The following is an 18,323-nucleotide window of genomic DNA, read 5'->3' as shown; positions in this document are numbered from 1 at the left end:
ATCCAGGCTGATTCTCCTTGGTATTGTGAATAGAGCAGCAATAAATGTGGATGTTCAAGTGTGTCCGTAGTAGAATATAAAGTCCTTTGAGTATATGCTCTGGAGCAGCACAGTGAGGTCATCTGGTAGTTGTATTTTTGACTTTTTAGAGACTTCCACACTGGTTTCCATAGTGGTACATTAGTTTATAGTCCACCTGAGGAGTCAGGGTTCCTCTCCTACCACATCTTTGCCATCTTTGCCCTTGTCATTTTCTGACTAGAGGGAGACTGAGTCTCAGAGTATTTTTAATTTACATTTCCCTGATGGCTAAGGATAGTGGAGACTTCAAGACAGAAACTTTCTATGCAACCCTGTGTCTTAGTTAGGGTTTCTGTTGCTATAAAGAGACACTAGTTTACAGTACAGAGGTTTTGTCCATTATTATCATGGAGGGTGACGTGTAGGCAGCCATGGTGCTGGAGAAGGAGCTGAGAGTTCTACATCTTGATCCACAGGCAACAGGAAGTGAACTGTGACACACTTCCTTCAACAAGGCCACACCTCCTAATAGGGCCACTCCCCATGAGTTTATGGGGGGCCAAATACATTCAAACTATCACACACTTTTGGAATTCCCTGTATAGACCAGGCTGGCCCTGAACTCAGAGATCAGTTTACTTCTCTGTTTCCTGAGAGCTGGGATTTAAGATATGGGCAACCATGTCCAGCCAGGATGTCAGACATTTTAAAAGAATATTTCTTGGCCATTTGTATTTTCTTCTTTTGAGAACTGTCTACTGCTCATTTGGTTAGCCTATTTATTGATTGGCAGAATTTATTGTTTGACTGGTACTTTTGTCATTGTTGTTTAATTTTTCCAGCTCTTTATATATTCTAGATAATTGAGTCCTGTTTGAAGTATCACTTCTAAAGATTTCTTCCATCTCATAGGCTGTCTGTTCACTAAGCTGATAGTTTTGTTTGCTATGAAGAAACTTGTTAATTTTATGTAATTCCTTGTAAATTCTTGGGGCTATTTCCTGTGCTATTAGGTTCTTACTTAGAAAATTCATGTCTTTAAGTATTTTCTCTATAGGGATCTAATTTCATTCATTTGTAGCAAGCACCATTTGTTGGTGAGTCTTTTCAGTGTCTCTGGGGTTTCTCTTCTGTCCCACTGGTCCACATGCATTTGTGTTCCAGTACCATGCTGTCATTGTCACTGTGGCTTCATAGTAAAATTTGAGGTTAACTATTATGATAACTTCAATGGTGTTCTTTCTGCTTAAGATTGCTTTGTATATCCATGGTCTTTTGTGTTTCTATATGACTTTTTTCTTCTAGTTTTGTGAAGAATGTCATTGTAATTTCAATGGAAGTTGAACTGAATCTCTCTAGGGTTTTTTTTTTTTTAATATATACATCTTTAAATTTTTTTTAATTTATTTATTCTATTCTTTGTTGTTGTTTTTGCATGTGTATATGTGCAGTGTATATGAGTAGTACCTTCGGAAGCCAAAAGAGGACATTGGATCTCCTGGAATTGGAATTACAGTTGTGAGCCACCATGCTGGGAACTGAACCCAGGTCCTCTGCAAAAGCAACAAATGCTCATAACCACTGAGCCAACTCTCCAGCCCCCATCTTACACATTTTTTTGGATAGTGAATCTTCCACCCTTTTCTCACTCTGTTATTTGTTTTAGTTTACTGATACTCACAGCTTTTCATACTCTGTATGACATTTGTTACATTCTCCTTGTATCTAAAGTGGTAGATCTGCCCGTTGCAATTAGGTTTTCTAATTTTTTTAAATAATGGGGTCTTACCACATTTTTTAAGCATATGGTTATTGTCCTCTCCTATCCAGAAAAATCAAGAAGTGAGCATCCAGGATTGATGTTAGCTTTGTACTCCAGATTCCATCTCTTGATGTTCTGACATCTTTGCTGTTTCACCTTATGATTCAAAATGACATTTGACACTTCAGCAACTTGCATTGTAACCAGCAGGAAAAAGGATATGGGAGAAGAGTTTTCTTTACAGAGCCTTCCCCAGGTGTTGCACTCAAAATGTGTGTATAATTTAATTGGCCAGAGCATATAAGTCATGGTGCAGCAGAATCTAGAACTGTCTCCTCTGGCTGCCTGTATACCTACTTAAGACTGGAGAGTTCTGCTACAACCTCTGATTGAACCCTGAAACCTTTTGTGTGGCAACTCTTTCTCACATGCTGCTTTTCTTAAATTACTCTGTGTGTGTGTGTGTGTGTGTGTGTGTGTGTGTGTGTGTGTGTGTGTGTTCCCCACTGCTAAAAGTGTGTGTGTGTGTGTGTGTGTGTGTGTGTGTGTTCCCCACTGCTAAAAGAAAAACACAGTCATGAATGGTCAAGAAAGTTAATTTATGTCTGTTGAGTTCTAAAAGGGGAATGGATATTTGGCATGTGCTTTCCCACAATAATAATAGGAATTTACTGGCTCTGATTGAATTGATTTAGGTTGTGTGCATATTCAAAAGAATTAGCATGTGACTGAGTAAACATTGTGTTTTGATTCCCATTGAGGGCACCATCCACTCATTTGAGGTAAAGATGCCCTTAGGAATCATTCATTAAGCAGAATATGACCATCACTTCACTTTAGCTCATTGCATTCTTTTATTTTGTTAGGATAGCAACAACTTCTCAGTATGCCTTGTTTATTTTTATTATTTGCCCTTTTTTTGCTTTTTATTTTTGTTTGTTTGTTTTTTCAAGACAGGGTTTCTCTGTGTAGCCCTGGCTGTTCTGGAACTCACTCTGTAAACCAGGCTGGCCACTACTACCCAGCTTATTTGCCTTTTCTAATTGAATTCTTTTTTAACTTTCTAGGAGAGATAAAAGGGTAAAAACTTAAAGATAAAAATAAAAATGTACATCATGATTAGTTTATACATAAAAAATTCTGGAAAATTGTTGCTGGATTCCAGCCTTTTAATTATTTCAGAAGTGAATAGAATCTCATACATTTCATTCTCATACATACATTCATTCATGCTTTGTTTTAAATATCAACCTCTGTTACTGTTTCTAAATTACAGTTCTCAATTTTGAACCATATGGACTATCATTTTCTTCATCTGGCTTCACTGGACGACAGTCTCCTGCTGGTCTTTCTCTGGGCTCAGATATATCTGGAAATAGCGCAGAAACGGGACTGAAAGAGTAAGTTTCTTGTCTAAGTTGAGAATTTGGTGAGCTTAACTACCTCCAGACTTTGGGGTCTTCCTTGATCACATTCTTCTTTATTTTCTTAGGCAGGGTCTCTTGCTGAACCTGAAGCTCACTTTGGCCAGTTTCCATAGCCTGCTTTTTAGGGTTCCTCTCTGCCTTCCCTAGTGCAAACATCACAGTACCTACTTTGCTTTTTGTGGGAGTGCTTGGGGTCCTAAATCCAGCCCTCATGCTTGCATGACAAACACTATGCACTGAGTCATCTCCCCAGCCCAGGCTTTATCCTCCTGGTCATCAGTCACTGAAGGCGTTGCAGTAGGAGGAGCTTGATCTTTGGCCAGTTAAGAGATGAGCTCTGCCTGACAGAAGTTTCCAACAGCTGGGTCTGAATGGGGCAGTGTAGTACCTGCTTGAAACACCCCAAACTCAAATTAATCCTAAATGTGAGTACATTTTTGTAGAGGAAAGAAATCTTTTGTTAAAGTAGACATAGAGGTGATGTAAGCACTTTAGTTAGTATTCACACATCCCCTAGAGTTGCTGCTTCTGAGCACCCTAGCTCAGGGTCTTCCCAGTGGTTCTTAGGACCACTCAGCTCTGCCTGTGGCAAGGACCGCTGAGTTTCTTCTGAGGGCTTATTAGATAACTGGGAATTGTCTTTTAAACGTGCTTAGAAAAACCATTTGATACCTGCAGTGGCTAGACTTAGATGTCAGCTTACTACAACCTGTGTAGGGTTCCAAGATGGAGGACCTACATGGTAAGATGCCAGTCCCTCTCTCTGGTATGATAAGACCATGTGAAAGTACTTAGATTAATAGAAATGGGTTAATAATTAAGACAGAGCTAGCTGATAAGAAACTAGTAACTGACCAACAGCATCATATCTAATACAGAGTCTCTATGTGTTATTTGGGGCTGGCACAGTAGAGGGACAAGACCAGCTGGAGGGAAAACTTACTCGTAACAGATCAGTGAGCTCCCACTTGTTCAGGTCAGCTGTTTCTGTGGGTTTCCCCAGCCTGGTCTTGACCCCTTTGCTTATCACTCCTCCCTCTCCACACCTGGATTCCAGGAGTTTGGCTCAGTGCTTAGCTGTGGGTCTCTGATTCCATGAGCTACTGGATGAAGGCCCTAAGATAGCATTTAAGATAGTCATCAATTTCATTATAGGGGAAGGGCACTCCACTAATGCTTTGATTTGTAGTTGGGGTCATCCTTGTGGATCTCTGGACATTTCCCTCGTGCCAGATTTCTCTTTAAACCTATAACGGCTCCCTCTATTAAGGAATCTTTTTTCTTGCTCTCCTTTATTCTTCTCCTGACTCAATCTTCCTGGTCCCTCATGTAGGTATTTCTTACTTTTCCCTAAAAACCATGGGGAGAGACGGAGAGACAAACCAGTCTTTGTATTTCTTCTTTCTCTCTTTCTTCCTTTTTTTGTTTTTGTTTTTGTTTGTTTCTTGTTTTTTTGTTTTTCAAGACAGGGTTTCTCTGTGTAACAGTCCTGGCTGTTCTGGAACTAGCATTGTAGACTAGGCTGGCCTCAAACTCACAGAGATCTGCCTCTGCCTCCCAAGTGCTGGGAATAAAGGTGTGTGCCACCACCACCCTTGTATTCTTTATTAGATTTTTTTTTCATCCATGCATTGTTTAATAGTATTACCTCTTTACTCAGTATGAAATTTAATCACCTATAAAACCAAATGGTCATGGTCCCAACAGATCACAGGGAATAATCAGTCTCAGGCTGGCAGGGTGGATCAGCAGGTAAAGGTACTTGTTGATTCTGATGACCTGAGATCAGTCTCCAGAACCCTTATGGCAGAAACAGAGTACTGACCTCCACACATGTGCTATGGCATGTGTGCACACACAATAAATAAATACATGTGATTTTTAAAAAAAACTTTTAAAAATCAATTTAATATTTTTGGATCTTTAAGAATAATTTCCCTATTTTGTAGTATAAGTCTTAAGTGTTTCTTTGAATCATGACAGTGATGCCTAAGAGAGCCAAGATGCAGAAGGACACATAGTTTTAAAATTGTCTACTTTTAAATTGTTGGGAATTCTACCCCCACCGTAAGATCTACAGAGGTAATCTTTGGCTGTTTCAGTCAGTACCAATGGCTAAATTAGTCACTGTAAACTCATGGGCTGAACTGTAACTTTGGTGACATTATGTGAATCCATATTCTATTTAAATTTTTTAAAATGTTTAAGTGTATGGATGATTTTTCTAAGTGTATGTCTGTGTACTGTGTGTATGCTTGGTGCCCACAGATGCCAGAAAAGGGTACTGGGGCCTCTGGAACTGGAGTTACATTTGGTTTTAAGCCACCATGTGGGTGCTGAGAATCAAATTTGGGACCTCTGGAAGAGCAGCCAGTGCTCTTAACCACTAAGCTCTTAACCTCTGCGTAGCCCCTGAGTTCACATGCTTAATTTGATCCTAGATATTTTTTATTTATCTATTTTGCCTATATGTCTTTATCTTGAAGTTTTGGGGTCAAGCATCTACCTTCCAACCAGTAGTTTAAAAATACTCAGCTACTAAAAATTTTCTGGGGCAACTGAGGTAGCTCAGTGGTTAAGGGGCTTGTTCCCTGCCTGAAACTTTGAGTTCCATCCCCATGACCCATAATGGGAGATACATGCCCATATACACAAAATATATAACGTAATTAAAGAAGAAATTCTGGGCCATTCCCATGTCTTAGCAGGTAAAGGTACCTGTGTTCAAACCTAACAGCCTAAGTTCAGTCCCCAGGCTCCACATGACATAAGGAGAAAGCTGACTCCTGCAGATTGTCCTCTGGCCTCCACACATGGCCTGTGGCACCTAAATAAAACATATGGCATATAAATAAATAAGTAAATGGAATAAAAAATACAAAGAAGTGTTTCTAAGTCTCTTTTTCTGGTTAATCTTTGTATCATTTTCATAAAAATGTAGTTAGTGCTCACATTAATACATATAGTTCAAACGTAGTGCTCACATTAATAAAACATTTTGGATTAAAAACAAATGTATATATTGTTATATATTTGAATGTTTTACTTTCAGTGGATTGTAAAATGAATTTGTGCTTATGAAATAGTATTTTATGATCGAGGTTGGATCTTGTTATATGGCTAAGATCTTAAATCTTGGCCATCAGAGTTAAAGGTCAAGGTGTCTTTGAACAGTAAGTGGAGGAATTGAACCACAGCCCTTCTCTTTTTTGTTAAACTACTCAAGAAATTAAGTGGAAATTAAGTGATCTGAGATTTTTAACCAGATCTAGGTTTCTGGTGCTTTAAATTATGTTGCTAGAGGGAAAGGGAAGGTTGGCTCTAATGAAAATAAATTTTAAAAATCTAGGTTTCTGGGAGGCAGAGGCAGGCAGATCTCTGAGTTCAGTGCCAGCCTGGTCTACAAAGTGAGTTCCGGGACTGCTACACAGAGAAACCCTATCTTAAAAAATAAAATAAATAAATAAATCTAGGTTTCCTTCTGGCCTATAAAATTAACATGAAAGCTGTTTTTTAAAAGGCCGTAGCATAAACCAGACATTGATGCCGCATGTCTTTAATCCCAGCACCGGGAAGCAAAGGCAGGTGGATTCCTGTGAGTTTCAGGACAGCCAGGGCTACACATTGAAACCCTGTCTTGAACCCCCCCCCAAGAAAAGACCATAGCATAATGTGATAATGTGTTTTTTTTGGGGGGGGAAATGCATCAAGGATCTACTTAGCCAGCAATTATTTAAATCGGCTTGCTTTCTTAATCTCCCTAGGACAAGTAGCTTGAAGCTGGAAGGTATAAAGAAATTATGGGGCAAAGAGGGCTATCTCCCCAAAAAGGAGATGGGGACTGGTGACAGGACAGAAGTGCCCCATGTTCCTCCTGAGGGTGCAGCAGTGGAGAATGTTGACCAAGCCACCACCAGAAAGGACCAAGCTCAAGGCCTAGCCCAGTCTACAGAGGAGAAAGAAAAGCAGTTGCTGGCATCCTCATTATTTGTTGGGCTTGGACCAGAAAATACAATCAATTTGGTAAGTTACCTGTTACATTCCTGAAAGAATCTCTGCTCTCTGCTAGTAGTAAGAACTGAATTTCATTTATACATGGTGGGAAATGCCTCCTGTAGCTCTTATAGCCATCACCTCCCAGTGACATAGGTTTTATACCTTGTGGTGACAGCATCCAGTTGAGTAAGTTATTCTCTGAAGTGTAGTCTGCTAAGACAGGGCCAGAGCCCACATAATAACAGGAATGACTCAGGTGGGTGAGAGAATTCTCTGACTGAAAGTTGTTAGTAATGGTGGGTCTGCCTGTGGGCTCTGCTTGCATAGATCTCATCAGACTACTCTTCACTTGCTGCCAAAAGGTAACTATCACTGGTTATGGAATGTTTTCCTGCTGTGTTTTGTGGTCAGCCTCTGACGTTTGGTTTTTGAAGTCAAAACAATTGTTCTGCTCTGCTTACTAACATAGATCATGAAATAACAGTTGTTATAGATTACTAAAACACACTTTAGGTCCTCTTTGTAGTCAGGGTAACTTAGGAGTCTATAATACAGCTCTGGAAACAAAAACATAGCTAGGTTGTCCAATTTTGTAGTGTAGTAAAGGATACCGAACAACATTTTTTAAAACTATTACAACTGAGTTTGGGCCTTATTTTATTTCCTTTTCTAAGTTTGTAGGTTTTGGGTTTTTTGTTTATTTCTTTTTTCGAGACAGGATGTCTCTGTAACTTTGGAGGCTGTCCTGGAACTAGCTCTTGTAGACCAGGCTGGCCTCAAACTCACAGAGATCCAACTGCCTCTGCCTCCCATGTGCTGGAATTAAAGGTGTGTGCCACCATGCCTGGCAGTTTGTTTTTTAAGTCAGAAGTAAAATTTAGCTGATAGCTTTAAGAATTTTAGGGTTTTACATTTTATCCATCTGAATTTTGCCAATCTTTGCTTTATATAGATTCTTAGTGTTAATATATTGTTCATTTGAAATTATAGAAGATAATTAAAGCACATGACTAACTAGTAAAATAGTTTCTTTTACATTATTATATTTTCATTTTTGCAGTTGGGGAAAGCAGACGTCGTGTCTCACAAGTTCAGGAGGAAATCAAAATTCAAAGTAGCCCAAAGTGATAAGACACCCAGTGTTCATAACCCTGCCTCCTCCGTCCTTAGCTCTGTCACAGATGTGGTCCATGAGGATGATGACTGTCTGAGTACTTTGGAGACAGGAAATGCCGAACTCAGTTCAGAGCTCTTGGGTTCTGAGTCTCTGGCAGAGCTGCCCTCAGTTGAAAAACTGTCAAGTGTCAGCTCATCTGCACCTTCTTTGTTTGCTGATAACAACATGGAAGTTTTTCACCCCCCTTCACCTTCTGCACCTTCAACTGCAGCCTTGTTGTTGGAAGAAACTCCTGAATATGGGCATTCTAGTGTCGTGGAAATCTGTAGTAATGACTTGGTGTCAGTGTCTTCTTACAAAATCTGGAAGGATGATTGTTTATTGATGATCTGGGCAGTCACTAGTAAGACCAGTTCAGAGTTAACAGATGCTAAATTAGAACTATTTCCTGTGGAAAACCTCAAGGTAAGACAATGGTAACTTATCTCATCTGCCTTAAGTAAATAATGCCTGCTTCGTGTTTCTGCCTCTGCTCCAATACCTTATGAATTTGTTCCATATCCTCCTTTCTTCCTTAAAACAGGACTCAGGATACATTACTGTAAAGAGCAAAGGAACCCAATAATGCTGTATTTGAGAAGGCTATTATATAAAGTGAGTTTCTGTAGAGCATAATGAAGAATGTAGGTGGTGCACACATTTAAATCCAGCACTCAGGAACAGAGGCAGTAGAAGCTCTGTGAGTTCCAGGACAGCCAGAGCTACAAAGTGAGACCTTGTCTCAAAACCCCGGAAGCAAACAAAGAATGCAGCTTCTTACATTGCTTTGGTTTGAGTCTTGCTTTCGTGCCTTACTTGCCGTGTTACATGGTCAGATTCCTCAGCTGCTTTTACCTGTTTCTTGCTGTTGAAAGCAAGTGTATTAACATTGTGTTCCTGCAAAGGGTTGACTAGATGATACCTGTAGAATGCTTGTAGCATTAAATGCAGATCCTGTGTTCTCAGTATATCTAGGTTTTATTCTATGATCTCTCTTCAAGTGTTCTCCAAGTGCTACATTTACTCTTGTATTCATATGCACTGAAATTCATTTATCAGATTATTTAACAACCAAATAGAACATATACAGTCTCCTTCTTTCTCCAGTTTCTTATTTTATACTTGGTACTCAGGTGTCATTCTCTTCCATAGCTCCAAAAAGGGAGCTGTGATGACTTCTGAAACTTTGTTGTCTGCATTATTGTAAGTGTTCTTGGCACAGATGTGACATTTAACAGGTATGTGTCAGAAAGCTAGCCATTTCTTTGTGAGCTGCGCTATGTTGAATGGCCATTGATCAGGGGAGCAACTCTTGAGTACATACATGTAACAGATTTACTTGCAGAACTTTAAAAAATAAACAAACAAAAAAATCTGCCTGAATTTAACTAGTAGAGTTGAGTAGGGAAGGAGAGAGAAAATGGAAGGCAGCTGTATGATTGTTATAAATCTTTTAGCTTAAGAATCTGGTTGTAGCCAGGCAATAGTAGTACACTCTCAGCACTTGCCAGGCAGAGACAGGCGAATTTGAAGCCAACCTGGTTGAGTTTCGGGACAGCCGGGGCTACATCAAGAAATCCTGTCTCAAAAAAAAAAAAAAAAAAAAAAAAAAAAAAAGAGAGAGAGAGAGAGAGAGAGAAAGAATCTGGTGGTAGGAGCTATGGAAGAGTGATTACCTAGCACACAGACATTGGGTCCAGTTCCCCAGCACTGCATAAGAGTTCTGGTGCCAGACTAGAATTTAATAACCTTAAAAATACAGACACTGGTTTTAGCTATAATACTAAACTGTTATATAATTTTTGACTTATGCAATATTATTTATGTTTTAGTGAATCTTTTGTTGTTGTTTGGTATTTTTGCTTTTGGTTTTTCAAGATAGTTTCCTCTGTGTAGTCCTGGCTGTCCTGGAATTCAGTCTGTGACCAGGCTGACCTCAAACTGAGATCCTCCTGTGTCTGTCTCCCAAATGCTGGGGCTAAAGACGTGCACCACTACCACCTGGCTGTTTAGTGAATTTTTGTTCATTGTTTTCATAATGTAGTTTGTCAGTTTCCCACATTCATGTGCTTTAGTGCTTTATTGCTTACATGGAAGTTTGTTATCCATATAACACTATATTCATGCTGTCTTCCGTGTTTTTATTACTTTCATTTTCAGATCATTGAGCAACCTGGATGCTTTTTGCCTGGGATGGAAACAGAAAGCAGCAAATCCTTTCAGTATGGTGTGCAGATGGAAAGCCCTTCTATAGAGGGGACTCTGTCTGGTTTTATAAATTATCAGATGGTGGATACACATCTTCTTCAGTTGGAATTTTCCATGAACTTATCCTTATTAGATTTTATTAGGTAAATATTTTTTGGCATGTTTAAGTTATTCATCCATTATGCTCCATCTCCCCCCCCTTTTTTTTCTAGCTAGAGACACTGTCATAACTATTAAGCAGTGTAAGAATTAAATATTAGACAGTCTTGGTTAGAGAGATAAGTCAGTGGCTCCCAAAGCTCCCAGAGGACCAGAGTTTGGTTCCTAACATCTGTACCTGTGGCTTACAACTGTTTGTAATTCTAGCTCTAGAGGATCTGGTACCACTCTGGTGTCTGTGGAGTCCTTGCGTACACATGCATATACTCGTGTATAAACACATACTACATACACATAAATAATATTTTTAAACCTTGGGGGTATTTGGCTTGGTTCGGTTTGATTTGGTTTGGTTTGGGTTTCTCTGTGTAGCTCTGGATGTCACTTTGTAGATCAGGCTGACCCTGAACTCACAGAGCTCTGTCTGAAAGGCAGGTTTTCAATGAGTCCATAAGACCCAAGATAAATGATAAACAGGTATTTATTAGGGAAGCACTTACACAAAGAATAGTAGTAAGTAACCACTTCGGTCTCTGCCCTTCTGATGCTCTCACCACAACCCAGAGATCAAGACAGCCCCTCCTCTTCCTTACAGGGGGTCAAGTCTGCACACCTGAAGCCACACCCATAGGGTGTAGCCACCATCACAAGTTCACTGGCAAAGCAAGATGCCACTACAGAGTTCCACCTTCCTTTGCCTCCTGAGTGCTAGGATTAAAGGCATGTGCTACCACTGCCCAGTTTAAAAACCTTGTATTCTTATAAACCAGGCATGGTGGCTCATGCTTATAATCCCAGCAGTTTGAAGGCTGAAGCAGGAAGATTGCCAGTATGCAGCATACTAGGCTGCATACTGAGTTATAGGCCAGCCTGGGCTACAATTTAAGTCTCAGCCTCCTTCCACCCTTGTTTCATAGTTTAAAGAAGCACATGTAACACAATTTTATACATAATAATTCTGTATCTTTAAATGTAGGGTCTTATAACTACATAATGTGTACTTATCACAGAAATTCCAATGTTAAAAACATAAATAGAATATATAAATTGTCTATAATTCACCCCCTAGATATTCCTGGCATTCATGCAACATAATTATTTCATTGTGGGTGTGTGATAACAGAGCCTTAAGTTCTTTGGCTAATTTACTTAAAGTTCTTTATATTGATTCTCTTGTATATCACTTTTACAGAAATGTCATTATTCCCCAGATCCAGAATACACATAATAGAATAGTTTATATTTGAAAATTTATGAAGTTGTTTGGTAAAATAGGAGGGATTCATATCTAAAAAGAGACAAAATTGAATGAGTTATTGAAAGGAAAAGCTCAATTTAATATCTTCTGCTGTAGTAACTTCATCAGGTTGGAAGATAACACTTAGCCTTCTAATCATACCTGACTTAAAAGCATAAACAATGAATATATTTAATTTCCATGAGTCATGTGGAATGTGTTTGTTCAGCATTACTGTATTCTTAACAACATAAACTAATTTTTAAAATTATTTTCAGACCATTAAAGATCTCAACTGAAGACTTTGGCAAGCTCTGGTTGTCCTTTGCAAATGACGTGAAGCAAACTATAAAAATGTCAGAGCCTCAGGTTGCTTTGGCTTCTGTCCTGACCGAGCTGCAGCAGAAACTGAGACTTCATGTGGTTGATGTCATAGGTGTGTAGAATTATGAAAAGGCAGCCCCATGTGAATATGGATTTTTCTCTGGGTGTCATATTTCTTAGAACTGTGATTCTTATCTCATATATTTTTAAGATAAGTGTGTTTCCCAGACTGTATTACAGAATATTTGATTGAACAATTCATGGTGCATAAATTAACTATCATTTAACTTTTGTTTTTCTTTTTAACACTTAAAACATTTTTCTGTTTGTGTGGAGTAGGCCTCAAATCCAACCAGAAAGTAGTTGATGACTCTCAAAATAGTCATGTCTCTGATGCATCAAAAGACACATCTAGCCTGGCAGGTCAATGTTGTCATATGCAGTGAATCCACACTGTAAGACCATGGTTGCCTTTTCTTCCCCAGCATCCTGCACCTTGATTGATAGACACCAGGAGGAAAGCTTCAGATCAGTTTCAACTTTATCAGAATGAGACATCCAAAGGGTGTGGTGTCTTCAGTAATAGTCTTACTGCCTAGTTATAGTGAGTTATCAAAAGCAATGCTATTGCTTTGGAAGCCTCTGGAGCCACTGGTCAACAGTTGCTGTGCTAATAATATTCTACACTTGGCAGTTGGGTTTAGAACTGTATGATATCTAGGAACAGAATTCTCTATCTTTTCAGGGCACTTCTATTTGAGATTTTTAAGAAAATTATCATGCTGGCCATAGTGGTGCACTCCTTTAACCCCAGCATGGGGTGGGGGGCAGGTGGGTATCTGAGTTCCAGGACACCTTGGGCTACAGAGCTAGTTTCAGGATAGCCAGGGTATTCACACAGAGAAACCCTGTCTCAAAAAAAAAAAAAAAAAGCCTCGTGGTGGTGTGTAAAAAACTTACTCGTTACAGTGGTGGCACATGCCTTTAATCCCTGGACTCAGGCGGCAGGGGCAGAGGCAGGCGGATCTCTGAGTTCTGCGTCCTCAGTTCTTTTGTGTCATGTGTGTCTGTTTTTCTGGCAGTACTGTGCTGTTTGATGAGAGTACTGAAGTCATGGGTTGGATTTAGTCTGTGCTTATAGATGTAGTTGTTCTTTTATCAAATGGGAAATGGGATGCACCTGTGTTTGGTGAATATACATTTAGATTTGTAATGTCCACTTGATGGGTTGTTCCTTTAATGGTTATATTGTGACCCTGTCATTTCTGACTAGTTATTTGCTATTAGTATATGTTACATGGTGTACACTATAGTATACTGCTGTTTGACATTATTATTATCCATCTTATTATTATTATAGTATACTATTGGCCTATTACCAAGCACTTGGGACACTTTCATTTTTTTGTCTAATCTGAACAAGGCTGCTGTGGACATGAATGTTGAAAAACCTGTTGATATTCTTGCTCTCAGTTCTCATCATATACTCAGAGTTGCTGAATCATATGTTGGGTTTGGGGGGGGTGTTGATAAATCACTAGATCATTTATATAGCAAACATATCTTTTTACATTAGTAAGCAAGAGTTCATATCTGTCCACATCTTCAGCAATAATATATAGATATAGATATATATAGAGAGATTCTTCCAAATAAATATGAAATACTATCTCATAAGTTTGATTGGCATTGCTCTGGCAATTGATGACAAACATCTTTTCATGTGCTTATGGCCCATTTGTAGATATTCTTAGAGGAATGTCTGTTGAAGTCTGCTTTATTAAATAAATTTCTGTTTTTGTTGTGTTGTAGGGAATGAAGGGCTGTTGGCATGTAAGCTGCTCCCATCCACCCCCTGCGTTCTGCACTGCCGTGTGCATGCTGATGCTGTAGCCCTGTGGTTCCGATCCTCCTGCTCTGTTCTTTCAGACTGCTTATCATGTCACTGTCAAAAGGTGATGGAGGCATCCTAGCAAAGCTCTGTTAAATGTCACTTTTCCACATAAATGGTTTACATTTATAAACTTACCAAAGTAAAAAGCTCATGGTACTCAAGATGGAAATGGGGGTTATTGTAAGTTTTGGTTTCTGTGTTTCCTTCTTGATTTCTGATAAGAATGACCCCAAGAAATTGTGTCACTCATTTTTTTACTCAGGATTGTACAGTGTGTTTGGGTCCCCCCAAATGACCTAAGCTAATGTTATAAAATGCTAATGATTTATATATCAATGTGGAGGAACTGAAAATATTTATTTTGTTATAAATGTTTTATAGCAGGTTTATTCTAGCATTAACTGATTTCTAATAAAGCCAAGACTCAGTTCTCTGCATTGATGCTGGAACACATGAGACTGGCTTTGGATGTGGTGTTTGTTGTGGGAAAGTTTGTGCTCTGTTATGTTTTGCTTAGGTCAGTGTTAAACTCAAATGGCCTAGCACAAGCTAACTGTTGTAGGAGATCCATGAGCATGCTGGATATTGGGCAAATCCAATCTGTGTTGTTTACTTTTTTTAACTTGTTATACTTAATTTTAAGTAATTTGGCCACAAAGTACATCTGTTTGCTATTAGATCCTTTTGGCAATTAAATTTTGTGACCATACTATAAATGGCCAATTGATTTTTCCTGGCTTTTAATTGTATTCAGTGGATGTAGCTGCAGTAGTAACCATGTAAATATATCATTTTCATGTTATATTTGTGTGTATAAGGCCTTGTTAGTAAAAGAAGATGTTGTGCCTAGTATATATGATGGGCCAAAATCTTGAGATTGTATATTAACTAAAATAGTATTTTATAAAAAAGAAAAAAGCCTATGGTGCTGTGGAAAATATTTATTTTACCCTTTTTGGTACTTCACCACTGAAACTATTCAGGTAATCCAACCTTTAAGTCTTTACATTAGTTATTCTAGCTGGTAGGACTAGGTAGCACACTGATCAAAGCACTCTGGGTTTAGGTTATCTCAATACTTGCCGATAAAGATGCAGAGAGGGTTGTACTGAGCTAGTAGATCTCAGTCATCTGTAGCTAGAGCAAAACAAATGTATTGTTAAATTAATTTTTCAGTTACTCACTTTAAAATGTAACATTTTGTTAATTTCTCTTTTAAAAACATGCTGTTAGCTGGGTGGTAGTAGCACACACCTTTTATTCCCAGCCCTCTGGAGGCAATAAGAGCTCTGTGAGTTCAAGGCCAGCCTGGTCTACAGAGCAAGTTCCAGAATAGGATCCAAAGCTACACCGAGAAACCCTGTCGAAACCTCCCTCCCCCCAAACCCACAAAATTTAAATACACACACACACACATACTCTGTTAAACCTTGCTAAAAGAGCTATCAGTAGGTGACTAGAATTTTCTTTATATCGGGTTTGTCTCTGTGTGTAGAAAACCAGATGAATTATCGGACTTGGCACTTTCATGAAAAAGGGATTCTGAAGTAGCCAGCTTCATTAACTTCCTTTTTATTGTTGCTTTTCAGAAGCCTTCCCTACACCTTCCTTAGCAGGACAGCATTTGGTGTAGGAGAGTCTCCTTCTTGCTTATAAACTTCTGGGTATTTATGTGGTCACTGAGGTTGGGTTGGTTGTGGGGCAGTGGGAGTAAGTTTCTAAAATTATAGGGACAATTGTACCAAGAGAACATAGTTGCTTTTGATTTGTTTTTTGTTTTTTGGTTTTTTTTTTTTTTTTTTTTGTTGTTTTTTTTTTTTTTTTTTTTTTTTTTAATGCTGCTTTGTTACAAAGTCTATTTATGAGAGCAGCAATAATTGTCATGAGACATGCTTGGACTATGAAGCCGTCTAATAGTGCATGTAGGTTTGGAGTTCAGGGATAATTTTAGATCTGCCAAAAGGTACCAAAAGGAACATAGTGTCACTTTTGTTCTTTCTGAACTCAATAAATAAAATGTAAGGTAACAGGGTTTCTATTGAAATGTTTAATATGATGTTTACAACACTTATGATTTTGAAAACTAATAATTATAATAGAAAAGAGTATATATTTTAAAACTTTAGACCAGTATATAGTCCATCTAAATTCATTGAATTATGTTCTGAATCAGGCATCATCAACCTTTTTGCATTGTAGGGGATATGATCATAAAGTAGGGAGAATTTTAGATTTAGTCTCTTTACTTTATAATCACAGTTCAGCCAATGAGGGTAACACTTGGGGAAAGAAGGGCTATTTGCTTTGTGCTAGTCATATTTACTGAGGGTGGAATGGCAGCAGGTATGAGGCTGGGGACAAATAAAGGAAAACAGAAAGCATTGAGAGCAGCTGAAGGAAATGTCCAGGCTCCCCAAGACTCATCTTCACAAGGTCAGCAGAACAGCTACTTGGGTGTGAAGGCCTTGTGTTAGTCCTGCTAGAGAAACCACAGAAGCTGAGCAGTTAATGGGAGCTAATGTGTCAATCTTGCCAAGCAAGCATATGCTCTGCAGGTCAGTATTAAGATTCTCCTAAACCTTCCAAACTGATTGCAAAAAAGTGCAGTATTTTAATTTTATTTTACTGTTGGTTCTTTTATCTTGTTTTCTATGGATCAACATGGTCTTTGTCGCATGGTAAGCCACTGGAAGTGCACTGAATCTATTCATGTGTCTTTAAGCTGTTTTCCTTGTCAGAATTTTAGGTCAGAACAATACAAGTGAATAGCAACTTAATATGCATTTTTTAACTTTGTTTTGGCATTGAACTCTGTAATTTTAAAAACTTAATTGAATGTGTAATAAAAAACGTATCTATGCTTTTTGAGTCTTTTTATGAGCACTTTCCCACCAGCCTGGTCCCAGAGCCACAGTCAGTCCCAAAATAACACACAGAGACACTATATTAATTATGAAACTGTTGGCCGGTTACTAACGTTCTTATTGGCTAGCTCTGTCTTAAATATTAACCCATAATCACTAATGTATGTATTCCTACATGGTCTTATCTTACTGAGAACTGCAGACTCCTTTGCTCCTGAGATCACATTGTGACTCTACTACATTTTTCAGAATCCTCCACCTTTCCTAGTCCCGCCTATCTTGCTTTCTTATTGGCCAACAGTGCTTTATTCATTGATCAGTAAGAGGAACATATTTACAGACTGACATCTCCCATCAGGGTCTATATCTTCTTTATAATTTAAGTAGATGAAAATTATGATATATATATATATACACACACACACATAAAACCAACTTGCTCAGTCTGTATAATGTTACTTGTATTTATGTTCTTGCATATGTGTTATATATACATGTTTGGTGGCTGTGTGCGTATAATTATGTAAATGCTTGACCTCTGGGTCAAGATCATGTTTCTTCCTCACTATCTTATTAGTTTTTAACATTTTTAAAAATATGACTTAGCCAGGTGGTGGTGACATGTAGGTGGACTTTTCTGTCCCACCAGCCAGCTCCCAAATAACCACATAGAGACTTACTGTTATGAATGCTTGGACAATAGCTTAGGCTTGTTACTATCTAGCTCTTATATCTTTTTTTGTTTGTTTGTTGAGACAGGGTTTCTTTGTGTAGCTTTGGGGCCTATCCTGGCACTCATTTTGTAGACCAGGCTGACCTCAAAATAACAGAGATCCACTTGCCTCTGCCTTCCAAGTACTGGGATTAAAGGGTGTGCCACCACCGCCCAGCCTAGCTCTTACATCTTAAATAACCCATATTTCTTATCTATGTGGCGGTACCTTTTTTCAGCACCACCTGTTCATCTTGCTTCTCCCCACATTCCACTGGTGACTTGTTCATCCCCACACCCTCTTTCTCCCTGTCTGCAAGTCCCTCCTTACTTATTCCTGCCTAGCTAGTGACTTTAGCTCTTTATTAAACAGTGAGAGCAACATATCTTAACAGTGCACAAAGACTCTGTAACTGTGGCACATGCCTTTTAATCCCAGCACTTGGGAGGCAGAGGCAAGTGGATCCATGAGTTTGAGACCAGTCTGGTCTACAGAGTAAGGTCCAGGACAGTCAGAGTTACACAGAGAAACCCTGTCTCAAAACAACAACTAAAAAGAATAT

General features: G+C 38.7%; 1 protein-coding gene across 1 annotated transcript in view; it reads left to right on the top strand.

The window, feature by feature from the left end:
* The window catches only part of Ap4e1 (adaptor related protein complex 4 subunit epsilon 1), a 66,921-nt gene extending 51,814 nt beyond the window's left edge, over positions 1-15,107 (top strand). The window contains exons 16-21 of the mRNA XM_051183463.1: positions 3,060-3,183; positions 6,975-7,233; positions 8,267-8,788; positions 10,523-10,713; positions 12,245-12,402; positions 14,103-15,107. Coding sequence (XP_051039420.1) covers positions 3,060-3,183; positions 6,975-7,233; positions 8,267-8,788; positions 10,523-10,713; positions 12,245-12,402; positions 14,103-14,263 — 1,415 coding nt within the window. The 3' untranslated portion in view covers positions 14,264-15,107. The remainder of the gene's footprint in view (positions 1-3,059; positions 3,184-6,974; positions 7,234-8,266; positions 8,789-10,522; positions 10,714-12,244; positions 12,403-14,102) is intronic.
* Positions 15,108-18,323: the final 3,216 nt, after the last annotated feature.

This window comes from Phodopus roborovskii, unplaced genomic scaffold, assembly GCF_943737965.1.
Source record: "Phodopus roborovskii unplaced genomic scaffold, PHOROB, whole genome shotgun sequence".
In the NCBI taxonomy this organism is placed as follows: Eukaryota; Metazoa; Chordata; class Mammalia; order Rodentia; family Cricetidae; genus Phodopus; species Phodopus roborovskii.
This window is presented reverse-complemented; position numbering and strand designations above follow the sequence as displayed.